Here is a 23,863-nt window from a genome sequence, read left to right as displayed (position 1 = left end):
GATCCCTGAACGTTGTCACCCAGAGTGATAGAATTGTTAAAAAGGCATACAGTGTGTTAGCTTTTGTTGGTAGAGGGAATGAGTTTCGGAGCCACGAGGTCATGTTGCAGCTGTACAAATCTCTGGTGCGGCCGTATTTGGAATATTGCGTAGTTCTGGTCACCACATTATAGGAAGGATGTGGAAGCTTTGGAAAGGGTTCAAAGGAGATTTAATAGGATGTTGTCTGGTATGCAGGGAATGTCTTAGGGAAAGGCTGTGGCATGTGAGGCTGTTTCCGTTAGAGAGAAGACGGTTGAGGGGTGACTTAATTGAGACATGTAAGATAACCAGAGGGTTGGATAGGGTGGATAGTGAGAGCCTTTTTCCTCGGATGGTGATGGCTAGCACGAGGAGACATAGCTTTAAGTTGAGGAGTGATAGATATAGGACAGGTGTCAGAGGTAGTTTCTTTACTCAGAGAGCAGTAGGGATGTGGAATGCTCTGCCTGCAACAGTAGTGGACTCGTAAACTTTAAGGGCATTTAAATGGTCATTGGATAAACATATGGATGAAAATGGAATAATGTAGGATAGATAGGCTTCAGATTGGTTCCACAGGTCGGTGCAACATTGAGGGCTGAAGGGCCTGTACTGCACTTTAATGTTCTACGTTCTATGATATAGTTGACTTTTAACTGCCTGATGGATAATGAATGTTGGCCCAGTCAGAAATGCCCACATCCTGCGTACGAATTAGAGAATAGCACAAGTGGTCACTGGGGGAAAATATGGTGACAGATTTTGTTGGAAGTGAACCTTTCTGAACACTGCTGAATTCTGGGGCAGTGAATAGTTTGCAGATTAGGGCAGTAAGACTCTTTGCTCTCATACTCGGAAACAACTTCTGGCTGCCAGCTTTTGCAAGATTACTTGGCACAGCAGAGGGCAGCTATCCACGTACTCACAGACTGTCAAATGCAACTATTATCTTTTGACAGGCTGTGCTCTCAAATGAAGGTTTTACAAATCCAACTAGGCCAATGTTTTGAGCATCATGAGTTATTTTTTCCCTTTTGTGATACCCAGAACTGCTATCACACACAACTCAGCAACTTTACCACCACCAAATCACTCAGACATTTTTTTTTAAACTACTAACCGCCACCAGTAAAGAACCCAATTTGCTATTTACCAGCAAAACCCATAATGGGAAATGTGAACCATCAAAGGTGAAGGGCAGGTAAGGAAAGCAGGAAGAGGCTAAATCAAAATGGAGTTGGAAGGGGAAATAAAATTCAGTATACCCTGTGGTGCCCACCTGTTTCTAAAGACATCAAGATTATTGATGGATAGTGCATGGTCCTTCACCAAGGACACCTGGACACCAACCGCAGAAGAGGGGCAGGCAGCTAGCAGAGAAGGCCTCGCCCCACAGCCCGCTGCCTGGATCTATTTATAGCCAGCCTTGATCATGGGTTTTTTAGTATTACTGTGTGCAAATTGATTCTGCATTTCGTTCATTGGGACAGTGACAACACTTCAAAGTGACTTCGTTGGCTGCAAACCACTTTGCAATGTCCCTGGTGTGAAAGGCACTAAACAAATGCAAATATTTCTTTTCTGGGCTTCATAGAATTACCTAAAGGTTACAACATAAGAAGGAGGCAGTGTGGCTCAGCCAATCCATGTCAGTATGTAGTGTCCACATGATTGGCTATTCCTCAATTCGAATATGATGTGTAGTAAGGGTTATGAGTGACTCACCAGGCCAATAATCAACCTGCAGCTCTTTGGGAGCATGGGGCAGGACATTCCATGAGGTCATGGGGACCCAGAATCCAGGACCTACCTCCTTTCCTTCTCTTCTCTGCCGTTGTTCTGCCTCATCATTAAGTTGCTAATGCCAAAAAGCATGATGTAGCTCAATGGACAAGTTGTCACCAATTTGAGACTCTTCCCAGTCACTTACAGTCAATGCTGCCAGGTTTGAAGGAGAGCTTTCATCTGAGAGTTGCGAAGCCTGGTGGGAGGAGGTGTTTTTCAGCTTCTGGACACAGAATCCAGTCTATTAAAGCTAGTTTTGGAGGAGGCTTGCCTGAACGTTTGGAGATACTAGCATTTGCTGTTGTCCTTGCACTGGAACTGGTGATGCAAATTATTTTTTGCTGGAATTTCCTCAGTACTCCTGCAAATTGCTGATTCACAGTCTAAAGACTGTGCATTTACCATCCACACGTCCACGTGTCCTCTCTGTTCCTGCGTCCCTTTATCCCACTTTCCTTTGTAGTTGAGGCACATGGGTTAGATGTTATCAAATGAAAGTTGATGAGTGCATGAGAGAAAAGGGACTAGAAACAGATGGCGAAAAATTGAGATGAAGTAATTGGAATAGGAGGAGACCTGCATAGAAGCAGAAAACAAGTTGCTGTTTTAATGTTACATACAATGTTGAGATGGTCTCTGTTTTAATCACTAACTCCCACACACCATTCTATAATCACAAAGCCCCCTGTGTCAAATCATTTCTCCTACGCTCTACCCTAAAACTCATCCATTTATTTCTAAAATCTATGCCCCTTTCAGTCCTAGACCTCCCAAATATTAGAAACAGAGGTTTTCACTCTGTCTCATCCTTTCAGAATTTTAAGCATCTCCATGAAATCACTCTTTAATCACCTACGAGTATTGAAAATGCATCGATTTTTTCAGAGGCTTTGTTTGGAATTATATTTGAAAATGAATCCACACTGTACCCTCCTTATTACCTCTGTATCATTCTCTTGTTGTACAGCCTGAATCTCTCATATTCTGATTCAGGTAATATGTCGATTCACCCTCAAATGTTGACTTGTATACAATACTTTCTTGGCAGAAAATTCTGCATTTAAGTTATCTCCTTTGTAATGGCCTTTGTTATGGCCATTTCAAACGCTGCTTTTAAAACATTATGACTTTAAACATCCAAATCCTTCTATGCTTCCAGAGAATTATCCCACTCATCTGAAGTGTAATGATCACTTTATCTTTATCACGGTCTATCGCTGTGTATTTACCCAAGTTGAATTCCATCGGCCACTTGCCATCTTATCAATACCCTGTTGCACCTTCCTTTGATCCTTGAATGATTCGCCATGTTTTCTGTTTGAATTTTGTCCGCAATTTTGTAGCCAAACCATTAAATCCTTTAATGGATGGACACTGCAGTATCATTTGTGATAATCATTGCTTTAAATAATATTCACAGGGAACAGAAGAAGCAAAAACAAAACAATTCAAGTCCTTCTGGATCAACACCTCATTTGCCCTTTTGCACATTTAAGCTATCCTTGAACATTGCTTCCACCCTAAGCTTTTTCCACCGTAATTCAAACTGACAGCAACATTGGCCTCTCCTGCTGATTTCCTGTCCAGAGGTCAAGACCCATGCCTTACTTTCGTCTCCAAAGCCCTCCAGTTATCAGAGTGGATTGTACACACATTTCAAACATGAACCCTTCCCCCAACACCCATCCTTCATGTTGCAGTAAATAACAGTACAGGCTTCCTATTGGTTGGGCCTTAATCTCGATCCCCAAGTACTTTCCTGCACACAGATTCCCATCTCACATAATCTGCTTCTGTATGTGCAACCTACATAAGTGTACATGCCATACCCTTAAAGAGCAAAACCAGAACAAAATCCAGACCAAGACCAAGAAAGTGGTAGGGGAAAGGATTTCATTTGATGCAAGAGAAAAAGCCAGGGTTGGAAATCAGGCAAAAGCAAGGGTGAAGACGCATTGTAGATTCATCAGATGAGAAAATCGATTTAAAGTTTTTGATGAAGATCCAATTCTGAACTGCCAACAGCAAGGTATTCAAAATATTGACCTCTTCTCTTTTTTCAGTTTCAGATTAATTTTCTGTGTTGTTTTATTCTATAATTGATTTGTTGCTGTTGATTTGTTAAGTAAAATATTATTTTGGCTGTATATCTGATCAATAATATGTCTCTGATGAAGTGTAGCATTAAATTCTAAAATACGCTTATCAATCTATTCAGGATCTCTGCTTAAAGGCAGAGAGTGTATACACTGGCTGTCAATGCCCTCTGACTTTTTAAAACTGTTGTATGGAATAGTTTAATGCCTTTTTGCAGAGCTGGTACTGTTTTTGATTTATTTGCTTTTAACAATGATTGCATTGGGTGTAAAATGTTGGTATCCTGCAGTAAAAAGAACTTGTTTTGTGTCTAACAAGATAGAAATAGTGAGACACAGGGAAGAGGTTGTCACTTCCTTTCACCAGACTTCAGTTGAGGGGAGAGGTTGAGAAGGAGAATCTCTCATGATAACTTCTGCCTGAGCAGGAACCGAAACCACGCTCTTGGTATCGCTGTGCATCACAAACCAGCTGTCCAGCCAACTGAACTAACCGCTATTCCTGTAACTTGAGAGAGGGACAGTCAGAAGAGCTAGTGCTGTAGACATAGAGATGTATAGCACGGAAGCAGACCCTTTAGTTCTACTCGACCATTCTGACCAGATATCCTAAATTAATCTGGTCCCATTTGCCAGTACCCGGCCCATATTTCTCTAAACCCTTCCTATTCATATACCCATCCAGATGCCTTTTAAATGTTGTAATTGTGCCAGCATCCACCACCTCCTGTGGCAGCTCATTCTCTACACGCACCACCCTCAGTGTAAAAAGGTTGCTCCTTAGGTCCCTTTTAAATCTTTACCCTCTCACCTTAAACCTATGCCCTTTAGTTTTGGATTTCCCTGTCCTGGGAAAAAAAGATTTTGTCTATTTACCCTATCCATGCTCCTCATGATTTTATAAACCTCTATAAGGTCACCCCTCAATCTCCGACACTCCAGGAAAACAGCCCAAGCCTATTTTGCCTTTCCCTATGGCTCAAACCCTCCAACCCTGGCAATGTCCTTGTAAATCTTTTCAGCAACCTCTCACAGTTTCACAACATGTTTTCTATAGCAGGAAGACCAGAATGTTGGTTTTTGTTGGAGTGTTGGTCTTTTGTTGCACTAGTTTCTGGATCAAGCATCGTGACAAGGAATGAGCCTCATCCCTGATGAAGGGCTTATGCCTGAAACATCGACTCTCCCGCTCCTCAGATGCTGCCTGACCTGCTGTGCTTTTCCAGTGCCACACTCTTCGACTCTGATCTCCAGCATCTGCAGTCCTCACTTTCTCCTCAAGCATCGTGACAGTCAATTTGTGTTGTTTTCCACTGTGACTGGAATTATGAAAAAACAGTGCTTGGAAAACACAGAGGGAAACCCTGCTAAATTTTGTAGGATGCACTTAAAGAAAGCCTTGGGTTATCTGTATGTTTTAGTGTTCCTAATGTTCAACATCAGTTTAGAATGTAAAACTTTTTTTAGATTAGATTCCCTACCGTGTGGAAACAGGCCCTTAGGCCAAACAAGTCCACACCGACTCTCCAAAGGGTAAACCACCCAAACCCATTCCCCAACTCTATATTTACCCCTGACTAATGCACCTAAATAGTCAATTTATCATGGCCAATTCACCTAACCTGCACATCTTTGGATTGTGGGAGGAAACTGGAGCGCCCAGAGGAAACCCACACAGACACGGGGAGAATGTGCAAACTCCACACAGAGAGTCGCCCAAGGTAGGAATCAAACCCGGGACCACAGAGTCACTGTACCAATACATGTGGGAAAGAAAAGAAGGAAATGTTGACAGAGTGAGATGATGAGGACAGGAGGAAATTCGCGTGGAGCACCAAGACTACCATTGACCTGTTGGGCTCAATGGCCTGTTTCTGTGCTGGAAATACTGTGTAAATGTACTCAGACAGTAAATATAACATTATGGGATCTGTTAGTGTGCTTCACATGGCAGAGACAGGACTGGGGACGATTACGTAGGGGTAATAATTGACTAAGGCCATTTGAAAGTATTTTCTAAGAGATGGATTTAGACACTCTTCAAGGTAGAGGAGATGTAATAAGTTGGGATGTTTAAGATGACAATTTCCAAGTGCGGGACTGTTATCTTCGAAGGCTCTGATATCGGTAATAAGACAAAGAAAAGCCAGACCAACACCCCCACATAATCGCTGCAATGTAGCCACCAAGAATCTTCTTCCCTGAGCCTACAAGAGTATCCAGGGTCAGGGGTAAGTTCACGATTTATTGAAAATGGCTGCAACTTCTGAAATGTTAAGATGGTTTCCGTTGACTTTATCTTTTGAGGGAGTAATTTTCCGACCCACAAAATCTCGGGATTGAGACATTTACTATTTAAGCTCTCTCACAAAGGAGACACCTCTACATTTTCTCAATGAAACTAATATATTGCAGTTAGCTGTGATTAGGTGCTTATCCAAATTCAGGTAAAACACTTGTCAAAGATATTTCCTTTTGCCTTAACAAGTGATTATAGTGGGAAATGCTTGCAGTCAGTTCAAACTGGTTATACTTATGACGTTAGGGCCTGTATTTCCTGTGCTTAATACCTGGTGAAAGAGAAAGGAAAATATACACAGTGACCTGAGACACCAGCTCTCCTTCAGTTTCCTTTTAAGTTCTGGAGCCTCCCCCAACACACACAAGTTAATATCGGTAATTTAAACAAGGTTGGGAATGGCATTCTGGGTTTACTTTTCTTTTTCACCTACATTGAGGGCCTTTCCGAAAAGGTGGGCATCAATGGTTGTTAAACATCCAAGTAATTCAAATCCTAAGGGGCCAGTGCTATTGAATTGTGTTCCTCTTTCTTTCATTCTTTCCACCCAAAACACCAAAATGTTTTTATTTTGTCTCTCTGTTTGTGTGTGTCTAGGGGTTTTCGAGGTGGTAGAATTTTAAGAAGTAGACTCTATGTCATTAGTTCATAGTGTTTACCTGTGGCTACAATTTATAATAAATAGTAGTTCTTGTTCAATAACTGGTCTGTGTTTTCTGCTAACCTTTGTCTATCCAACATATAAATTGGGAACATTTGTAGTCTGAGAATTTTTTTTTAAATTTTTATAACCAACTTTGGGGATCATGGAGTTTGATTTCAAACACACTACCCAAGTGGGGCATACCATAAATGATAAGTTTAATCTTTGCTGATGCTTACTGTCGTGCTTAGTCACTGAAATATACTCATAGGAGGCTGCAGATGCTCTTTCACAATAGATCATAAGTTTATTGTAAAAAATACACAAAGCTTATATATATATATTTCTAAAGATCTCAAGACAACAGCATAGTAAAGCTTCACATTGATCCAAAACTCTCAGCTATTACAGATACTCAGTTCCAGAGAACATTTAACTGATTCCTCCTAGTTTATTTTCCTTGGACTGTGGAGACGGTTCTGCAATTCCTTTCCAGTTTCACTAGCATGAACTTTTCACAATTCTGAAGACCTAAGCTTTTTCTGTCAAACTTTCAACTTGAAAGCTTTTATTGAAGCGCTCCCAGTGTGGAAACTTATGAACCAGCAACAGTTTGGATGTCGTGACTGTTCTCCTGTACTAAACTCGGTTTGGCTGCTAGGAGAAACATTTATCCGTTCTGAATTTTTTTTATTTATCATGAGTCATGTATATCGCTACCTGAGCCATTATTATTGCCCATCCCTAGTTGCCCTTGAGAAGGAGGTGGTGAGCTGCCTTCTTGAACCACTGCTGTCCACCTGCTGTGGGTTGACCCATAATCCATTAGGGAGGGAGTTCCAGACTTTTGACCCATTGACACTGAAGGAATGACGATACATTTCCAAGTCAAAATGGTGAGTGGCTTGGAGGCAAAATTGTAGGTTGTGGTGTTCCCATGTATCTGCCGCCCTTCTCCTTCTATACAGAAGTGGTCGTGGGATGGAAAGTTGCATCTAAGGATCTTTGGTGAATTTCTGCAGTGGTTCTCGTAAATGTACACGCTGTTCCTACAGAGCATCGATGGTGCAGAGTGTAAGTGTTGAAGGTAAGGATGTAGTGCCAATCAAGCAGTTGCTTTGTCCTGGATGGTGTCAAGCTTTTTCAATGGTGTTGGAGCTGCTGCCATCCAAACAAGTGGGGAGTATCCCATTACACTCCTAACATGTGCCTTGTAGATGATGGGGAAGTTTTGAGAAGTCATGAGGTGCATTACTCACTGGAGGATTCTGGTAGCCATAGTATTTGTATGGTGTGTATGGGTTCTCATCAATGGTAAGCCACAGGATGTTGGTAGTGATGGAATCAGCTTTGATACTGCCCTTGTTGATTAATGGCAATAGTTTTCTCTTGTTGGAGATTGTCATTGCCTGGAACTTGTGTGGCATGAATGTTATTTGCTACTTGTCAGTTCAAGCCTGGATATTGTCCAGATCTTGTATTTGAACATGGACTGCTTCAGTATCTGAGGAGCCACAAATAGTGCTAAACATGGTGCAAGCATCGGTGGACATCCCTACTTCAGACCTTATGATGAAGGGAAGTTCATTGATGAGCAGCTGAAGATGGTTGGACCAAGGACACTGCCCTGAGGAACTCCTGCAGAGGTGACCTGGAGCTGAAAAGACTGACCTTCGACAACCAAAACCAGATTGCTTTGTTCTGGAATGATTCCAACCAGCAGAGAATTTTCTCCCTGATTCCCATTGACTCCATTTTTGCAAGGCCTCCTCAATGACACACTCCATCAAATGTGGGCTAGATGTCACAGCGGTCATTCTCAACCCCTGATCTTCTGAACTGAGACCTTGAATCTTCTATTTTAAAGTCAAACTAAAACTAATAGCATTCTGGTCTGTTATAAATTCTGCAATATTAACACTTTATCAACTAACACCTCAAGGGTTCTCCCAGATATTTGACTCTAGTGACATGCTTTCTTGGACACTTAAGGACGCTTTTCTAAGTGATATTTTGACTTTTTTTTAGAAAAAGAGCCTGACAAAGTATACAAGAAACAGGGGCTGGAGTGGATTGTCAGCTTTAGCCCACTCTGACATTTAAAATTATTGTGTCTGATCCTCAGCCTTAACTCCCTTCCTTCCCAATCCCAGAATCCCTTGATTCACCGAGAGATCATAAATCTGCCTATCGTGACCTTATGTATCTCGAATGAAGCAACATCCACATTCTTCTGGAGCAAAAAATTCGAAAGATTCATAACGCTTTGAGTGAAGACCTTTCTCTTCATCTCAAGTCCAGTCTACATTGTGTATGTGATGGTTTAACAAAGTGTGGAGTAAAATATATATTGAGGTAAAAACAATGACTGCAGATCATTGCCTGTCCTCGGCCTGTCCTCGGATGCTGCCTGAATTGCTGTGCTCTTCCAGCACCACTGATCCAGAACCTAAAATATATATTGGTCTACAGCGATAGCATGAAATGTGATCATAGTCTATCATCAGTCTATGTTTGTGCTATGTCAGGTGCTGGTGGGTGCCCCAGTCTCTCCTGATGTCATGAACACTCGTACAGTATAGACCATGCCATTTTGTAACCTCTGTGTCAGATTCCAAACTCCTTCTTGAGGGATTTAGCCTTTCATCCTAACGAATGGAAAATAGTTTCCTCAGTTGATATAAAGAGAATGCTTCATAAGATTTATTTTGTCATTTGAAAGTAAGTGCAACTGCAACATGATTCTTGTGTTTGTCTCAGGAAATCATTGAAGGGAAATATTTCATATTTTTAGAAACCTGGACAACAAAGAGTTTTCTAATTAAAGCTGAAACAATCAGAGATTATGGAACCTGCATTTCCTGTTGGTGGTCACAGGAGGCTCTTTCCCTTGGGCGACAGATTGAGTAGCTCTTTCTGGGCAGTGGGTTTTCTGCCAATTGGCCTTTCTGCCAATTCTAGCTTTGGCGATAATTTCCCTTCACTCCTCACTCTGACTGGGCCCTCCCCATCACATCTTTTCTTTTCTCTCGGTCTCGCTCTCCAGTCAAATTCAACTGTGAGAGGCACAAAACGATTGGGCACAGATCAAATGCCCAATATACACCCAGTTTGAAATTTCTCCTCATTTTCCATGGAGCGGAGAGTTAACAACAGCTTGCTGATTACATGAACATATAACACACAAATAGCAGCAAGGTTAGACCACTCAAGGCAACTATGTCATTCACTAAGGTCATGGCCAATCTGATAACATCAGTTCCTGCTAACGTTTCAAACCCTCACTTATCAAGATTCTATCTATCTCTGACTTAAATTCATTCAAGGACCCTGCTTCCACTGCCTTTTCAGGAAAAGAGCTCCAAATATTCACAACCCTCTGAGGTTAAAAAAAAAATCATCTTTAGCCCTGCTTTGAATGAATGGCTGACCCCCTTCTAGATTTTCCCATAGGATAAAACAATATTCCACATGCACCTTGCCAAGACCCCGCGGGACCTCATATATTTAAGTCAAGCCGCCTCTTACTCTTCTAAACTCTAGTGGATACAAGCTGAGCCTGTCCAACCTCTCCTCATTGGACAACAGCCCATTCCCGGTATTAGTCCAGTAAATCTTTTTCAAGCAATTTCCAACACACTTACAATCTTCCTTCAATAAGGTGATTGATAATGTGCACAATACTTCTGATGCAATCTCACCAGTGTCTTGTATAACGGAACCTTATTTTTGTATTCAATCTCTTCATGATAAATGACATTCTATTAGCTTTCCTAATTATTTGCTCTCCCTGCATGCTAGCCTTTATGATTCCTGCAGCTTTAGTGTTGTAAAAAGATTCCAAGGTGCTTTGAGGGAGATCTTACGAACAAAATAAAGCATGTGGGACGATATTAGGATACATGGCCAAAAGGTCGGTTTGAAGCAGTATCCCTGGAGGAGAGGAGGTAGAGAGACGAAAGCTTTTGGGTAGGAATTTCAGAGCTTAGGGCCTAGGTAACTGGGGTACACGGCCACCAGTGTGGGAGCTGCAACAATCAGATTTCCACAAGAAGATCCATTAACGTCAGTCCTGTACCCACGCCAAAGTTGAACTTTAATCTTCTAATACTTATCTCTCTACTTATCCCTCAACAAAGGTCATTAAAGCAGATCAATTAGTCACTTTCTTGTTGCTGTCTGTGGGAGCTTGCTGCGCTCAAGTTGGATGCTTAATTTTCAATGGTGCCTAGATTTCTAAAGTTGTTCATTGGCTGTATGGTGTTTTGGGATATTCCATGGTCATGAAATCCAAGTTATAGCCTGCAATTTGCTTAGGGAGGCACATTGTATTTTACCAGTACTGATCAATGACTAGGTGAGTCCAAGGGGTTCGGGTTGTGCTAAACATTAAGAAATATGTATATTTTTAAAGAGTTGCTCACACCCTAATATAGTAAACAAAACAAACAAATTCCTCTCTGATACCAATTCCCTAGCTGGCCTTCGGCAATTAATTATTGTGAGCAAATTTGAAAAAATATCTCTTGAATATCTCATGCTATCAAGTAGAACTCACTTGTGTTCATATTTTGCAGGGTGGATGCATATTGTGCTAATGTTTGAGGCCTTGAACTATATTTAACCATCATGTTGATATCCTGCTTAATGGGAAACAATAGGAACTAAGCAGCTTCTATGAAATACATAGGACACTCTCCCAATAACAAGCTTCTAGCACTGATTCTCATTCTGTCCTCCCACTTGCCCTGAAAACATTCATTCAAGCCATCATAAGATGCCATGCCGCATAAAATCCTTCTGCTCAAGAAACTATCTTTGAGGAAAGCCTAAATCATGAGTGTCTCAGGCTTTTTTGATCATGGTTATAGTCAGATTCTGGATCAGTGGTGCTGGAAGAGCACAGCAATTCAGGCAGCATCCGAGGACAGGCAAAATCGACGTTTCGGGCAAAAGCCCTTCATCAGGAATAAAGGCAGAGAGCCTGAAGCGTGGAGAGATAAGCTAGAGGAGGGTGGGGGTGGGGAGAGAGTGGCATCTGTTCTAACTTGTATATGCACACTCTCCAGCAGTGTTTGTGGAATGGAATCAGTGACCGCAACTGCGGCTCATCTGCTTGCTTCTGGAACAATGTTAAAATCCAATGATGTTAAAAATTACACAACACCGGGTTATATAACTTGGTTTTGTGTTATTTTTAACTTTGTTCTTTCCAGTCCAACACCAGCACCTCCACATCACAAATCCAATGAAAGCATTTTCTATCTCTGTCCGGATTGAGAGCAGTTGATTCAGCCTAGGCCTGACTGCAGCTATACAACTCCGGTCCACACCAGGCAGAATTTATTCTCCCCTTCTGCCTTTCACTAGCAACTTTCTCCATCTTGTTCTTCCAGCCCCAAAGACACCTCCTAACTGGGGCATTAGTTGGTCATTGGATAGTGAGCTGTTCGAAACACAAAAAGGGCCAACAGCTAAGAGGTACCAGCCTGCACCAAATAAACTGATTTAATTTATTTGATTTATTGTTGTCACATGTATCTAAGTACAGTGAAAAGTTTTGTTTTGCCAGCAGTACAGACACAACATACAAAGACATACAAATCACAGGGTGTTTAGACAGAGTAAGGAATACAAGGTTACGGCCGCACAGTAGGTGCACAAAAACAAGATCGATATTAGATTTGAAGTTATGGGGTCCATTCATCAGTCTAATAACAGCAGGGAAGAAGCTGTTCTTGAACCTGTTGGGGTGTGTGTGTGTGTGTGTTCAAGCTTCTGTATTTTCTACCCGGTGGAAGAGGTTGGAAGAGATTATAACGGAGTGGGAGGGGTCTTTGATGATGTTGGCAGCCTTTCCACATCAAGGAGAAGTGTAATTGGAACCCATGGATGGGAGGTTGGCTTTTGTGATGGTCTGTATAATGTACACAACTCTCTGTCGTTCCTTACTGTCCGGGGCACAGCAGTTGCCATACCAAGCAACTGCACATCCAGATGGAATGCTTTCTATGGTGCATTTATAAATGTTGGTGAGGGTTCTTATGAACATGCTGAATTTCCTAAGCCTCCTGAGGAAGAAGAGGTGTTGTTGTGTTTGTTTAACCGCTGCATTGATGTGGGGAGAATTGCCGCAGCTCGACAATGCAGCTCGCCATTCCTTTCTCAAGGACCGCTAGGGCTGGGCAATAATTGCTGACCCAGCTGACATATCCCACATCCCATCAATGACTGTTTTTAAAAATGCAGGTACATGTGAACTGCATCTGTTGTTCCCTTTCTAGTTCATTGACAGTTGAGACAGTTCAGTAATGCCTCCGACTGAAGATCATTCGACCCAGTACAAGGCAGTGTTTAAACCTTAGGTCTTCTGGAGTGTGTGACTTAGCGATATCCAATTGCATTCAAGTTATATGATGATCAACATTCGCACTACTCCCAGCAGAAACACTCCTTCCAATCTCATGATTGACTAGTGACTATCTAATGCTTGTTATTCTTCAGTCAGTGCAAATGTATTTTTTATTTCTTGTCCTACATACTAATGAAACTCACTTCAGTGTATATTTTCTATTTACTGAGAGCAGCTATTTCTAGTTCTCAAAAGGATGTTGACAGGAATTGAGTTGTTTACATCTCAGAGGAGACAATCTCCTTTTTTCTCTCTCTCTGTCTTTTCTCTTTCAGAACAGAGAAGTGGGCAGTAGATTCCACATTAACATGGAAGGAGCTCTGACAGCTCGCGACAGAGTGGGAGTACAAGACTTTGTCCTGCTCGATTCTTACACCAGCGAGATTTCCTTTCTGGACAACCTTCGCAAACGCTTTCGGGAGAACCTTATCTATGTAAGCACAACTTTATATCATGTGCTTTCACAAGAAAACATGTTCATTGTTTGCCCAAGCTAGACGCACTACATGAAGTAGATTAAATTTATCTTGAATACAATTCTTATTCCTCATGTTCTGAAACACACCATCGTAGGTAGCAGCAAGGCAATTCATATTCACATGTTACCCAGGCACTAATAACCAACACGTGGATTCCATCACTTAATTCCCACAACATGATTGTCCTCACCTTCTTTTAGGTACCTCCCCTTCAACACCAAACATGTAACACCTTCGATGGAATAAACCACCCTAAGGTCATTCACAGGGACCCTAGACATACAGACGTGCCATTGGGTGCAATATAGAGACATTAGGTCAGGTGAAAGAGTAGGATTTTAGCCATCTTTTTAAGATGTGCAGGAGATGCTGAGACTAAAATTTCATAAGAAATAGGACTCAGGAGTTGGGCATTTGGCCCCTCAAACCTGCTCTGCCATTCAACAAGATCATGGCTGATCTGATTTTACCCTCAACTCTATGTTCCTGTATATCCCTGATAATCTTTTATCCCTGAAATACAGCTCAGTGCTGTAGCCTTTCTCTTTTAGACCCCGAGAGAAGCTGCTTTCTTTCTGCTGGAATGCCTCAGACCAATTGGAACTAGAGCCTTTGGTCAGTGTTGACCCCATCAAAGTGTTCCATGGTCATGGGGAGATTCAGTCTTTAGCCTAAAATTGATGAGCATGATGATCACTATCTGTATGGTTAAAAATCATACAACACCAGGTTATAGTCCAACAGGTTTATTTGGCAGTACTAGTTTTCGGAGCACTGCTCCTTCATCGGGTAGCTGAACCTCCTCAACATCATTATCCGCATGGCTCAGGCAGAGAGATCCCCTACAAAAATGCCCCTTTAGAAACTAGTGGTGGGGGGAGGCTGAGATCCAGTGCATTCATGTTCCAAACGAAAACACCAGCCTTCCACAAGCTTTGGCCCAGGCGAGCAACTATGGACATCAAATGGAGATTATCCCACTCACTGAGGGACTCAGGTCAATGCCAAGGTTCGGAGTCCTGGGCAAGTTATCAGTCCACCCCTCCACACTCACCCCTAACCAGACCAGTGTTAGGCTCACACGTCCAGAATGCTGTCACTGAGACCTCTGCCAACAAACATACAATTCCTGGTGAGGTCAGAGGTCAGGCACAAATCCAGAGTAACAACCAGATTAATGGGCTGAGAAAATTCAGGTGGTCTAGATCCAACCAGACCCCTAACTGGTGTTTTATCAGGGACTGTTTACAGGAATGTCTATAGATATATGGTAACTGTATTTATAGAGATTTTCTGCTCAGACATGTTTTGACACACTTCAAGAACAGATGGATCTTTACCCAAATCCTCTCAACCAGAGATAGTGGCATTACCACTGCACTACAACAGCACTCACCTTGCATTGATATAGCACTTTTACCACTGAGACATCCCCAGGTACTTGGTTGGAAGGTTTAGACTCACTTAGCGTGACATAAAACTTTGGAACACACTGAAGTAAGGTCCCATTGGCAAATGATTGTGGAAGAGCATCACATTGTAACCTTCCTCTAATTGAAATCTCTTCTATTCTTCAGACATATATAGGGACTTTGTTGGTGTCTATGAATCCATATAAGGAGCTGGATATATACACACACAAAAAGAAGGAGCTATACCAGGGGGTGAACTTCTTCGAACTCCCTCCTCATATGTGAGTCATATAAATTGTGAATTTCGCAATGTTTCCCGCCACCTTTGACAGCGCAGGGCGCGAGGACAGGGAGACAAACTACCCCCAGCACAGCCACTACCAGTCGTAGAGGAGTTGGCCACCCATTTCCTCCAGCTTGCCCCTCCATTGAAGCATGGTTGATCGATGCCCAACTCTATATGCCCACCTTTGCCCCCACCGAATCCCTTGATGATGTTGATTATCAAAGGCAGATCCACAAATGGAGCCAAATCTGCATCTTAGACCATGCAGTGTCAAGACTGTTCGTTTTTCAGAAACGGCACAGGAAGTTCCTCCTCTCCCTAGGCAGTGATGTGTGGGGGTGCTATTGATACCCACCACAGCCAGAGGTTTCCTCTGCTCACTGCATTCCTGCAATATTGCCAATATACAGGATATATTCTTCACGTTTGCTACTTCTTGTATGTTGAATATGTCCAGTGTTTTATTACAAGAAGCAATCCACAATAAGCTTTACATGGTTAAGGTGTCACTGATGTATGCCTTGCCCCATCCTGACCTGCTCTTTATTTCAGTGCAGAATGATCTGACCTCTGTTGTTAAAGCTGGCTTCAGTCTTGCTAGAGACAGGTCAACATCAGTGAGGATTCCTGATGGTAATCCAGTTATCAGTGCTGGAATCGATCTGTGGTGAAGCCACCAACAGATTGAATTTTTTGGCTTCCTCTCTGCTGTAAATGAATGGCCTCTTGATGGTGTCATGTGCCATTGTTCTGTGTTTTCTAGAAGCATGGATCAGGCATTTTGAAACACTGTTTTCAAAAATTAACCTTGGCACATATAATTCTCATCTCTGTGAGGGATTAAGTAGAAATCACTCTGGATCACAGACGAGGATTGTTATAAGTCATCAAGGTTCTAGATGTAGGTTTGCTCGCTGAGCTGGAAGGTTTGTTTTCAGACGTTTCATCACCATACTAGGTAACATCTTCAGGGAGCCTCCGAGTAAAACACTGGTGGTGTAGCCCACTTTCTATTTATATGTTTGAGTTTCTTTGGGTTGGTGACATCATTTCTTATGGTGATGTCATTTCGTGTTCTTTTCCTCAGGGGGTGGTAATTGGGACATACTGGTAGAAAACTAGCCACCAGGATACATAAATATCAACTAGCCACAAAACGACATGACCCTCTGTCACTAGTATCCTTATATGTGGATGAGGAACGACACCACTTCGACTAGGACAACACATCCATTCTAGGACAAGCCAAACAGAGACACACACGAGAATACCTAGAAGCATGACATTCCAACTGAAACTCTATCAACAAACACATTAACTTGGATCCCATTTACCATCCCCAAGAAAAAGAACAGGAAATGACATCACCATAGGAAATGACATCACCAACCCAAGGAAACTCAAATATATAAATAGAAAGCGGGCCAAACCACCAGTGCTTCATTTGAGGGCTCACTGAAGATGCTACCTAGTATGGTGACAAACCATCTGAATATGAACCTTCCAGCTCAGCAAGCAAACCTACATCCAGAACCTCAACCTGAGCTACAACTCTTCTCAAAACTCGTTAAGTCATCAAAGTGTCTGTGGGATGTGATCGCAGTTTGTATTGGTTGCTTCAGGGGAGGGAGGGAAGCTGTGACTGGCCCTGCTCGAAAGGGGATGTTTCTCTTCACTCACAGGACCTGGGCCAGCATTTATTGCCCTTTCCTAGTTGCCCTCGAGGGGGTTAGAGTGAGCTGCCTTCTTGAACCTCTGCAGTCCATGTGCTGCAGGTTGACCCATAACACACAGTGAGAAGGGAATTCCAGATATTGACCCAACGACAGTGAAGGAACAGTAAAGGGATGTTGAACTTTTGTGGTATTGTTAGGTCAGGACTTCCAGTACCAAAGGAGATGAAGGAATGGGTATGAAATGCCCAGGTTAGGTGTATGGTATTGGCACTCTCCTCCTGTCCTTGTGGTGGTTCATGGGTCTGAGAGCAGGGGTGACAGGGGAGGAATGGAATGAGTGAATCACTCGGGGAAGGTGAGCTGTACCTCACATCCATCTGCCTCATTCCCCTACTCCAGCTATGCTATTGCTGACAATGCCTATCGGGTGATGTGCACTGAGTACACCAACCACTTCATCCTGATTTCGGGGGAGAGTGGAGCGGGGAAGACAGAAACCTCAAAAAAAATCCTCGAGTTCTATGCCAAGACCTGCCAGACCACAGAACAGCTGCAGGTGGTGCGAGATCGCCTCCTACTGTCCAACCCTGTACTCGAGGTGAGCAGCTATTCCATGGTCTTAGTAAAGATGAAAGCTCATCCTTCCCTGCGCCCATCCCTGTGCCCCTGTAAACATTGTTTCCAAAAAAAAAGAGCTTGCAATAGTTTGTGTTGTGTTTAATTCCAGGCTTTTGGGAATGCCAAGACCCTGAGGAATGATAACTCTAGCCGCTTTGGAAAATACATGGATATCCAGTTCAGTTACACGGTATGAGTGCCATTTTGGTTTTAATTTATAAACCAAGGAGAGGGATCAAATCTGCAAGGCATCCAACATCAAGAATCAAAGAGAAGATATGTAGGGGTGTGGGATAGATGTAGAATTAGAAATAGGTTTTATTGTCACATGTATTCGAGTGCAGGAACACAGTGAAAAGTGTACAAAGTCACCATTCCTGACGCCATTTTATGTACAAAGGTACCTAGGCAGAAAATCTTAGATACAATGTAGAAAAGTAAAGAAATAACAGTTAAATGTTACAGTTCTTCTGTAGAAGTAGAAAAGTAAAGTTAAAAGTTCAGCGATACAGTCCTTTAGCTGTGGGTCTGCAGATGCTTCACATTAGGCTTTCCCATGTGGGCTTGTTCTCTCCCCCAGTGCTGGGAACAATCTCTACGCCCACCCCATGCTGGGCTCTTCCCCCCCCATGCTTGGCTCATTCTCTCCCCCCAACCAACGTGCAGCACTCATTTTCCACACACTCCCCCCCGCCCCCACCGTGCTGGGCTCATTCTCCTCCCTCCCCACTCCCCGTGCTGGGCTCATTCTCCCCCCCCCACTCCTCATGCTGGGCTCTTCCCCCCCCCCCCCCCCCATGCTTGGCTCATTCTCTCCCCCCCACCAACGTGCAGCACTCATTTTCCACACTCTCCACCCCCCCCACCGTGCTGGGCTCATTCTCCCCCCCCCCCCCCCCCACTCCTCATGCTGGGCTCATTCTCCCCCCCCCCCCCCCCCCCCCACTCCTCATGCTGGGCTCATTCTCCTCCCCCCTCACACCCCCCTTCCCCGTGCTGGGCTCATTCTCCCCCCCCCACTCCCCGTGCTATGGTCATTCTCTCCCCCCCACTCCCCGTGCTACGCTTATTCTCTCCCCCCGCACTCCCTGTGCTGGGCTCATTCTCTCCCCCCCACATTGCCACGTCTCTGCCACCTGCCATCAAGGTTTGCCAGCTATCTTGTGCCATCCTGGACCTTGATGGTGCCACAATGCTCACCCCACTGGTGTTCCACCCAGCTTACCAGCTGTTCATTGCCGAGTGCCAAAGTCCCACTCCAGGCCAGCCCAGCCGCTGCCATTCTCCAGATCCCAATGCCCAACAACCGAGCTCCCTCCAGAAGGGAAGTTTAAACAAAAAACAGCCAAAACCTAAAGAAAAGAGAAGAAAAAAAGAGAAAAGAAGGAAAAAAAGGAAGACAGTTGGATTGAACAAGCCCCTGGCTCAGAGCCCAAGCGTTGCCTACTCCGGTGTCGCCATCTTGGTCACAGAGGAACAAGTGATTCATTCACATAAACCTTCAGTGGAAATATCCAAAATCTAAACGAGGAAAGAGAGCTTTAAGGCCAAACTTCAGTGTGTTGATGATGAAATGGGGACAGTAACAATGTACTAAGTCCTGATTTCAATCCAGTCAGGTTGTATTTACAGAAAGACATCGAGAGAGATCACAGCACCTTTCCCATTCTCCTGTCAAATGCTCCCAAAGGCAAGTCTGACCTTGTTTTCAAGAAAGAGTGAGATATCAATTTAGAGTTTAAAGGATCAAAGGGTATGGCGTGAAAGCGGGAACAGGGGACTAAGTTGGGTACTCAGCCATGATCATATTGAATGGCGGAACAGTCTCAAAGGGCTGAATGGCCTCCTCCTGTTCTGATTTTATGTCTCTATCATTCGGAGTTAATCACCTCTGTGATGTCCATTAAATATCCTCTAATGGTGTGTGTTACATATTAGAGGCAGAGTAAGATTCCTCTCACTACATTCCATGTTCCCATTGTAATAGATTAGATTAGATTAGATTACTTACAGTGTGAAAACAGGCCCTTCGGCCCAACAAGTCCACACCGACCCGCCGAAGCGAAACCCACCCATACCCCTACATTTACCCCTTACCTAACACTACGGGCAATTTAGTATGGCCAATTCACCTAACCTGCACATCTTTGTGACTGTTGGAGGAAACCGGAGCACCCGGAGGAAACCCACGCAGACACGGGGAGAACGTGCAAACTCCACACAGTCAGTCGCCTGAGTCGGGAATTGAACCCGGGTCTCTGGCGCTGCGAGGCAGCAGTGCTAACCACTGTGCCACCGTGCCGCCCATAATAGATTCTGGGTAAAGTCTAATCGACACAGCCCCATTTATATCCAAGTCAGGTTCGCTACAATATGGCTAAGAAGTGAACTGAAGTTAGGCTGGTCAAAACCAGGCAAGGTTAGTTGAATTGTGAACTTGGAGAGAGTTATTGTTTCAACTGAGAAGGTTGCACTGAGCATGAGAAATTTAACATCATTGCTATAGGGAGGCTATGTATCAACATGAATAGAACAAACAATATAATGTAAACTGAATGGGAAGATAAGCTGTGAGGACAACACAAAGAGACTGCAAAGATACATAAACAGGCTCTTAACTTAATCCAGGCGATAGAGGAGAGCTAGCAAAAACTGAAATTGCTCCAAAAGCTCAGCAGGTCAGGCAGCATCTGTGGAAAGAAATCACAATTAACATTTGGGGTTGAGTGACCCTTTCTCAGAACTGACCGCTATCCCATGTCCTCTACTTTGGGAACAGTCTGTAAATGGCCATCAGTGAACCTTATCCTGGGTCAGGTTCCTGAGAAGCAGAAATTCTAACCCTGCACTCCCAGAACTGCTGGCCAATCGAACGCCCACAATGCATCCACCATCGGCTTAGGATTGACAGGGGACCCAGGTCACTGGTTAGTGAGAGCTGGGAGTGGGAGTAGCAGGGAGGTGGTGGCGGAGGTTGGTGGGCAACTGCCTCAGGCAGTGAGATAGATGGGGGTTGGGGCTCAGATAAAGAGTTTGGGGATGAGAGCTCAGTAGGTATTTCCTTCTATATGCCAGGTCCCATACACGACGTAATTGCTCACTCAAGGCCATCAATCGGTCTAAAGGCATCCCATGAACCTTCCTACCCCAGGCATAAAGGGGGAAGATGTGGTTAAATGATTGGGTCCCCACTCCCACACCCTCCTGCCTGATTAAATGCTCAGCCTTGGCTCCAAGCTCACCTCAAGTTATGTGCTGGTGGTAAGAAATTTGGTCCTTTAAATGAGGCGACCACTAGGTGGCAGAGGGAGTATATTGTGGGAAATCACGAGCTGATACACTTTTGTTCATAAAATAGAAGAGCAATGATTTGAAATAATTGTTGATGTTCTCAGAGACTTCGGCACATGTATATGAGGAATATAGCAAGCAAGAATGCAGACACAGCAAGCAATTAGTAAGGCAAATAACAAGTTGGTCTTTATAACAAAGGGTTTAGAGTGCAAGAATAAAGACGTCTTGCAACTATTCAACAGAGCTTTGGCATCATCACACCTGGATAACCGTATGCAGGTTTGGTCTCTATATCTAAAGGTACACTGGCAAGGGAGGCAGAACAGTGAAGGTCCATAGGATTAGTCCCAGGTATGAGAGGATTGTCCTACAGTTGGAGTAAATATGGTCTGTATTTTCTGGAACTTAGAAGAACGAGAGGTGATTTCATTGAGACACTATAAGACTCTGAAGGGGCTTGACAGGGAGGTTATTTTTCTGGCTGAGGAATCCAGGAAGTGAAGCACAGTCTCAAGGTAAGGGCACTATCATTTAATACTGGAGCAAAGAGAAATATCTTCACTCTGACAGCCACAAACCTTTGCAATTGTCTGCCCAGCAGGCTGTGGGTGTATTCTCACTGAGTAAATTTAAAGCAGAGATAACCAGAAGATCTATTTCTCAGAGAATTGAGGGATATAAGGACAATGTGGAAAAATGGATTCACAGTGTTGAGCAGCCAGGGTCATATTGAATGATGCAGTCAGCCTTAGAGGGTAAATGGTCAATATCTGTTCCTATTTATTATGTTCCTGTGTTTTATTTCCAATCATATGCTTGTTATAATGATATGTTTCTACATATATCCATGATTAGCATATCATTCTACAACCAGCCACCACAGTATCCCAGTGTCATTAATGTTACAGGTTACACAATCCAATTGGATTTCTGGTTTTCATATTCTCTTGTGTATTTAGATCACATTCAATAAAGACTGAAGAGCAAACTTATTGGCAAAAACGTCCTGTACTTACTGCCACTGGCTTTTGCCTGGGATTTTCAAGCATTTACGCCCAGTTCAGTGTGTTCCGAATATTCCATTGTGTGGATTTTGATGATTCAGACTTTATTTTGTTGCAGACCAGAACAAAGTATTCCAAATGAACTGAGTTGTGTCAAATTCCTGGAACTATCTATAATAGAGGTTGAGTTAAACAGGGTTGAACTGAATCATTGTTTGAAACTAAAAGACATTTGTGACATGCCAGTGATACAATTAGAGACCAGATACCAATTGGACTGTATTTGGTGGAAGGTTAATTTAGAGTGATCAGTGCTGGAGATTGGGACAGAAATAGCAAAGCAACATGGTTAACCTAGTGCGATATAATCATCAGTGAAGATGATTTTTATTCAAAGCTAAATTTCAAACAGTGGGGAATCTTAGCAACACTGCAATAACTCACATTGGGAGTGTTTTTTAAATGTAGAACAACATCCAATTGTAGAAGCACAATTAGGAAATGAAAGAATTCTGTGGGAGTGAAGTTCCCTTGGCACTGCTCCAATAATCTCCTTCATTCTGCCCCAGTATAAGCTTCCGACAGTCCTCCTATGTTCTAGAATAGATCAGCTATCCTCCTGCTCTTTCAAACTAGGTATTATTGCTAAGCTCAGAAGAAATAAAAGGAAACAGTAAAACATGGATTTGGAAATAAAATGATAGCAAAATAGGGAAGATTTGGGCTCCCAATCCCACAGTGTGAACCTTATTAATGGAAAAATATCACAATGTGGAGGGCTGTGGAGGGATGCTTTAAGGAAGGATTCTCAGCATCTAAGCCATTCTTAAAGAGACAATTTAGTAGCTACAGTTCTTGCACTTCATCTACCAGGTTCAGTACAGCTCTACTGCTGACATCTGACAACATATAATACATGGTGATGATGTTGGATGGATATCAGCCAAGTTAGGTTTGTACACAAGGCCCAACTCTATCGGGCTCAGGTAGTAAAGGAGGCTACATTGAAAGTGCACTCATTTAGCCCATTCTGTTTGGAGAGCCAGAAATCATAAACACTGCCTTTTTTTTCAATTGACAGGATGTGGGAGCCATTGGCTGGGTCAGCAGTTATTACCCATCCCTAATTACTCTTGAGAAGGTAGTGAGCTACCTCTTAAACCTATGCCATTAGGGGCCCAGAGCCACTGAAGGAACAGCGAGTTATTTCCAAGTCAGGATGGTGATGGTTTGGAGGGGAATCTGCAGGTGGTGATATTGTTCCACATATCTGCTACCTTTCTCCTTCTAGATGGAAGCAGTTGTGGATTGGAAACATTTATTTTGGCGGAGCCTTGGTGAAATTCTGCAGCACATTGTATGCTTCCTGAGCTTCCCTCAATGGGAAGTGTCCAAATAAAGGACAGGACTGATAGAATAGGGTAAAAATGGCACTCATTTCACCAAAGAGTTTTCAAATCCCACAACTGCATTGAGCGGCACTGGATAAACTCTGGTGTTCATACAGATGTTACAGTGCCATGAGAGTCCTGTCCCCTCTCTATCTGCACTGTCTATCAAACAGCCCATCCCCAACTTGGTCTCTTTCCAGGGTGCCCCAGTCGGGGGCCACATCCTGAGCTACCTTCTGGAGAAGTCAAGGGTGGCCCATCAGAACCACGGAGAGCGCAACTTCCATATTTTCTACCAGCTGCTGGAGGGAGGTGAGGAGGAATTACTTCGCTGGCTGGGTCTAGATCGCAACCCACTGCAGTACCACTATCTTATCCAGGTAAGAACCAGGGGGAAAGTAACATGGTAAGGTGAAAAACACTTCAGTTAGAATTCAACTAAAAGCT

The 23,863-nt window shown here is 43.3% G+C and overlaps 1 protein-coding gene across 1 annotated transcript in view; it reads left to right on the top strand.

Moving 5' to 3' along the window:
- The first annotated feature begins 3,592 nt into the window (after positions 1-3,592).
- myo1ha (myosin IHa) overlaps positions 3,593-23,863 on the top strand; it is an 80,011-nt gene continuing 59,740 nt past the window's right edge. The window contains exons 1-6 of the mRNA XM_043715494.2: positions 3,593-3,835; positions 13,532-13,690; positions 15,313-15,428; positions 17,509-17,707; positions 17,837-17,917; positions 23,617-23,796. Of these exons, the coding sequence (XP_043571429.2) occupies positions 13,565-13,690; positions 15,313-15,428; positions 17,509-17,707; positions 17,837-17,917; positions 23,617-23,796 (702 nt within the window). The 5' untranslated portion in view covers positions 3,593-3,835; positions 13,532-13,564. The remainder of the gene's footprint in view (positions 3,836-13,531; positions 13,691-15,312; positions 15,429-17,508; positions 17,708-17,836; positions 17,918-23,616; positions 23,797-23,863) is intronic.

The sequence above is a fragment of the Chiloscyllium plagiosum genome, unplaced genomic scaffold (assembly GCF_037043375.1).
Source record: "Chiloscyllium plagiosum isolate Xiang-an unplaced genomic scaffold, Cpla_swu_hap1 HiC_scaffold_24, whole genome shotgun sequence".
NCBI classification, from domain to species: Eukaryota; Metazoa; Chordata; class Chondrichthyes; order Orectolobiformes; family Hemiscylliidae; genus Chiloscyllium; species Chiloscyllium plagiosum.
The sequence above is the reverse complement of the archived record's forward strand: the minus strand, read 5'-3'. Positions and strand labels throughout refer to the sequence as shown.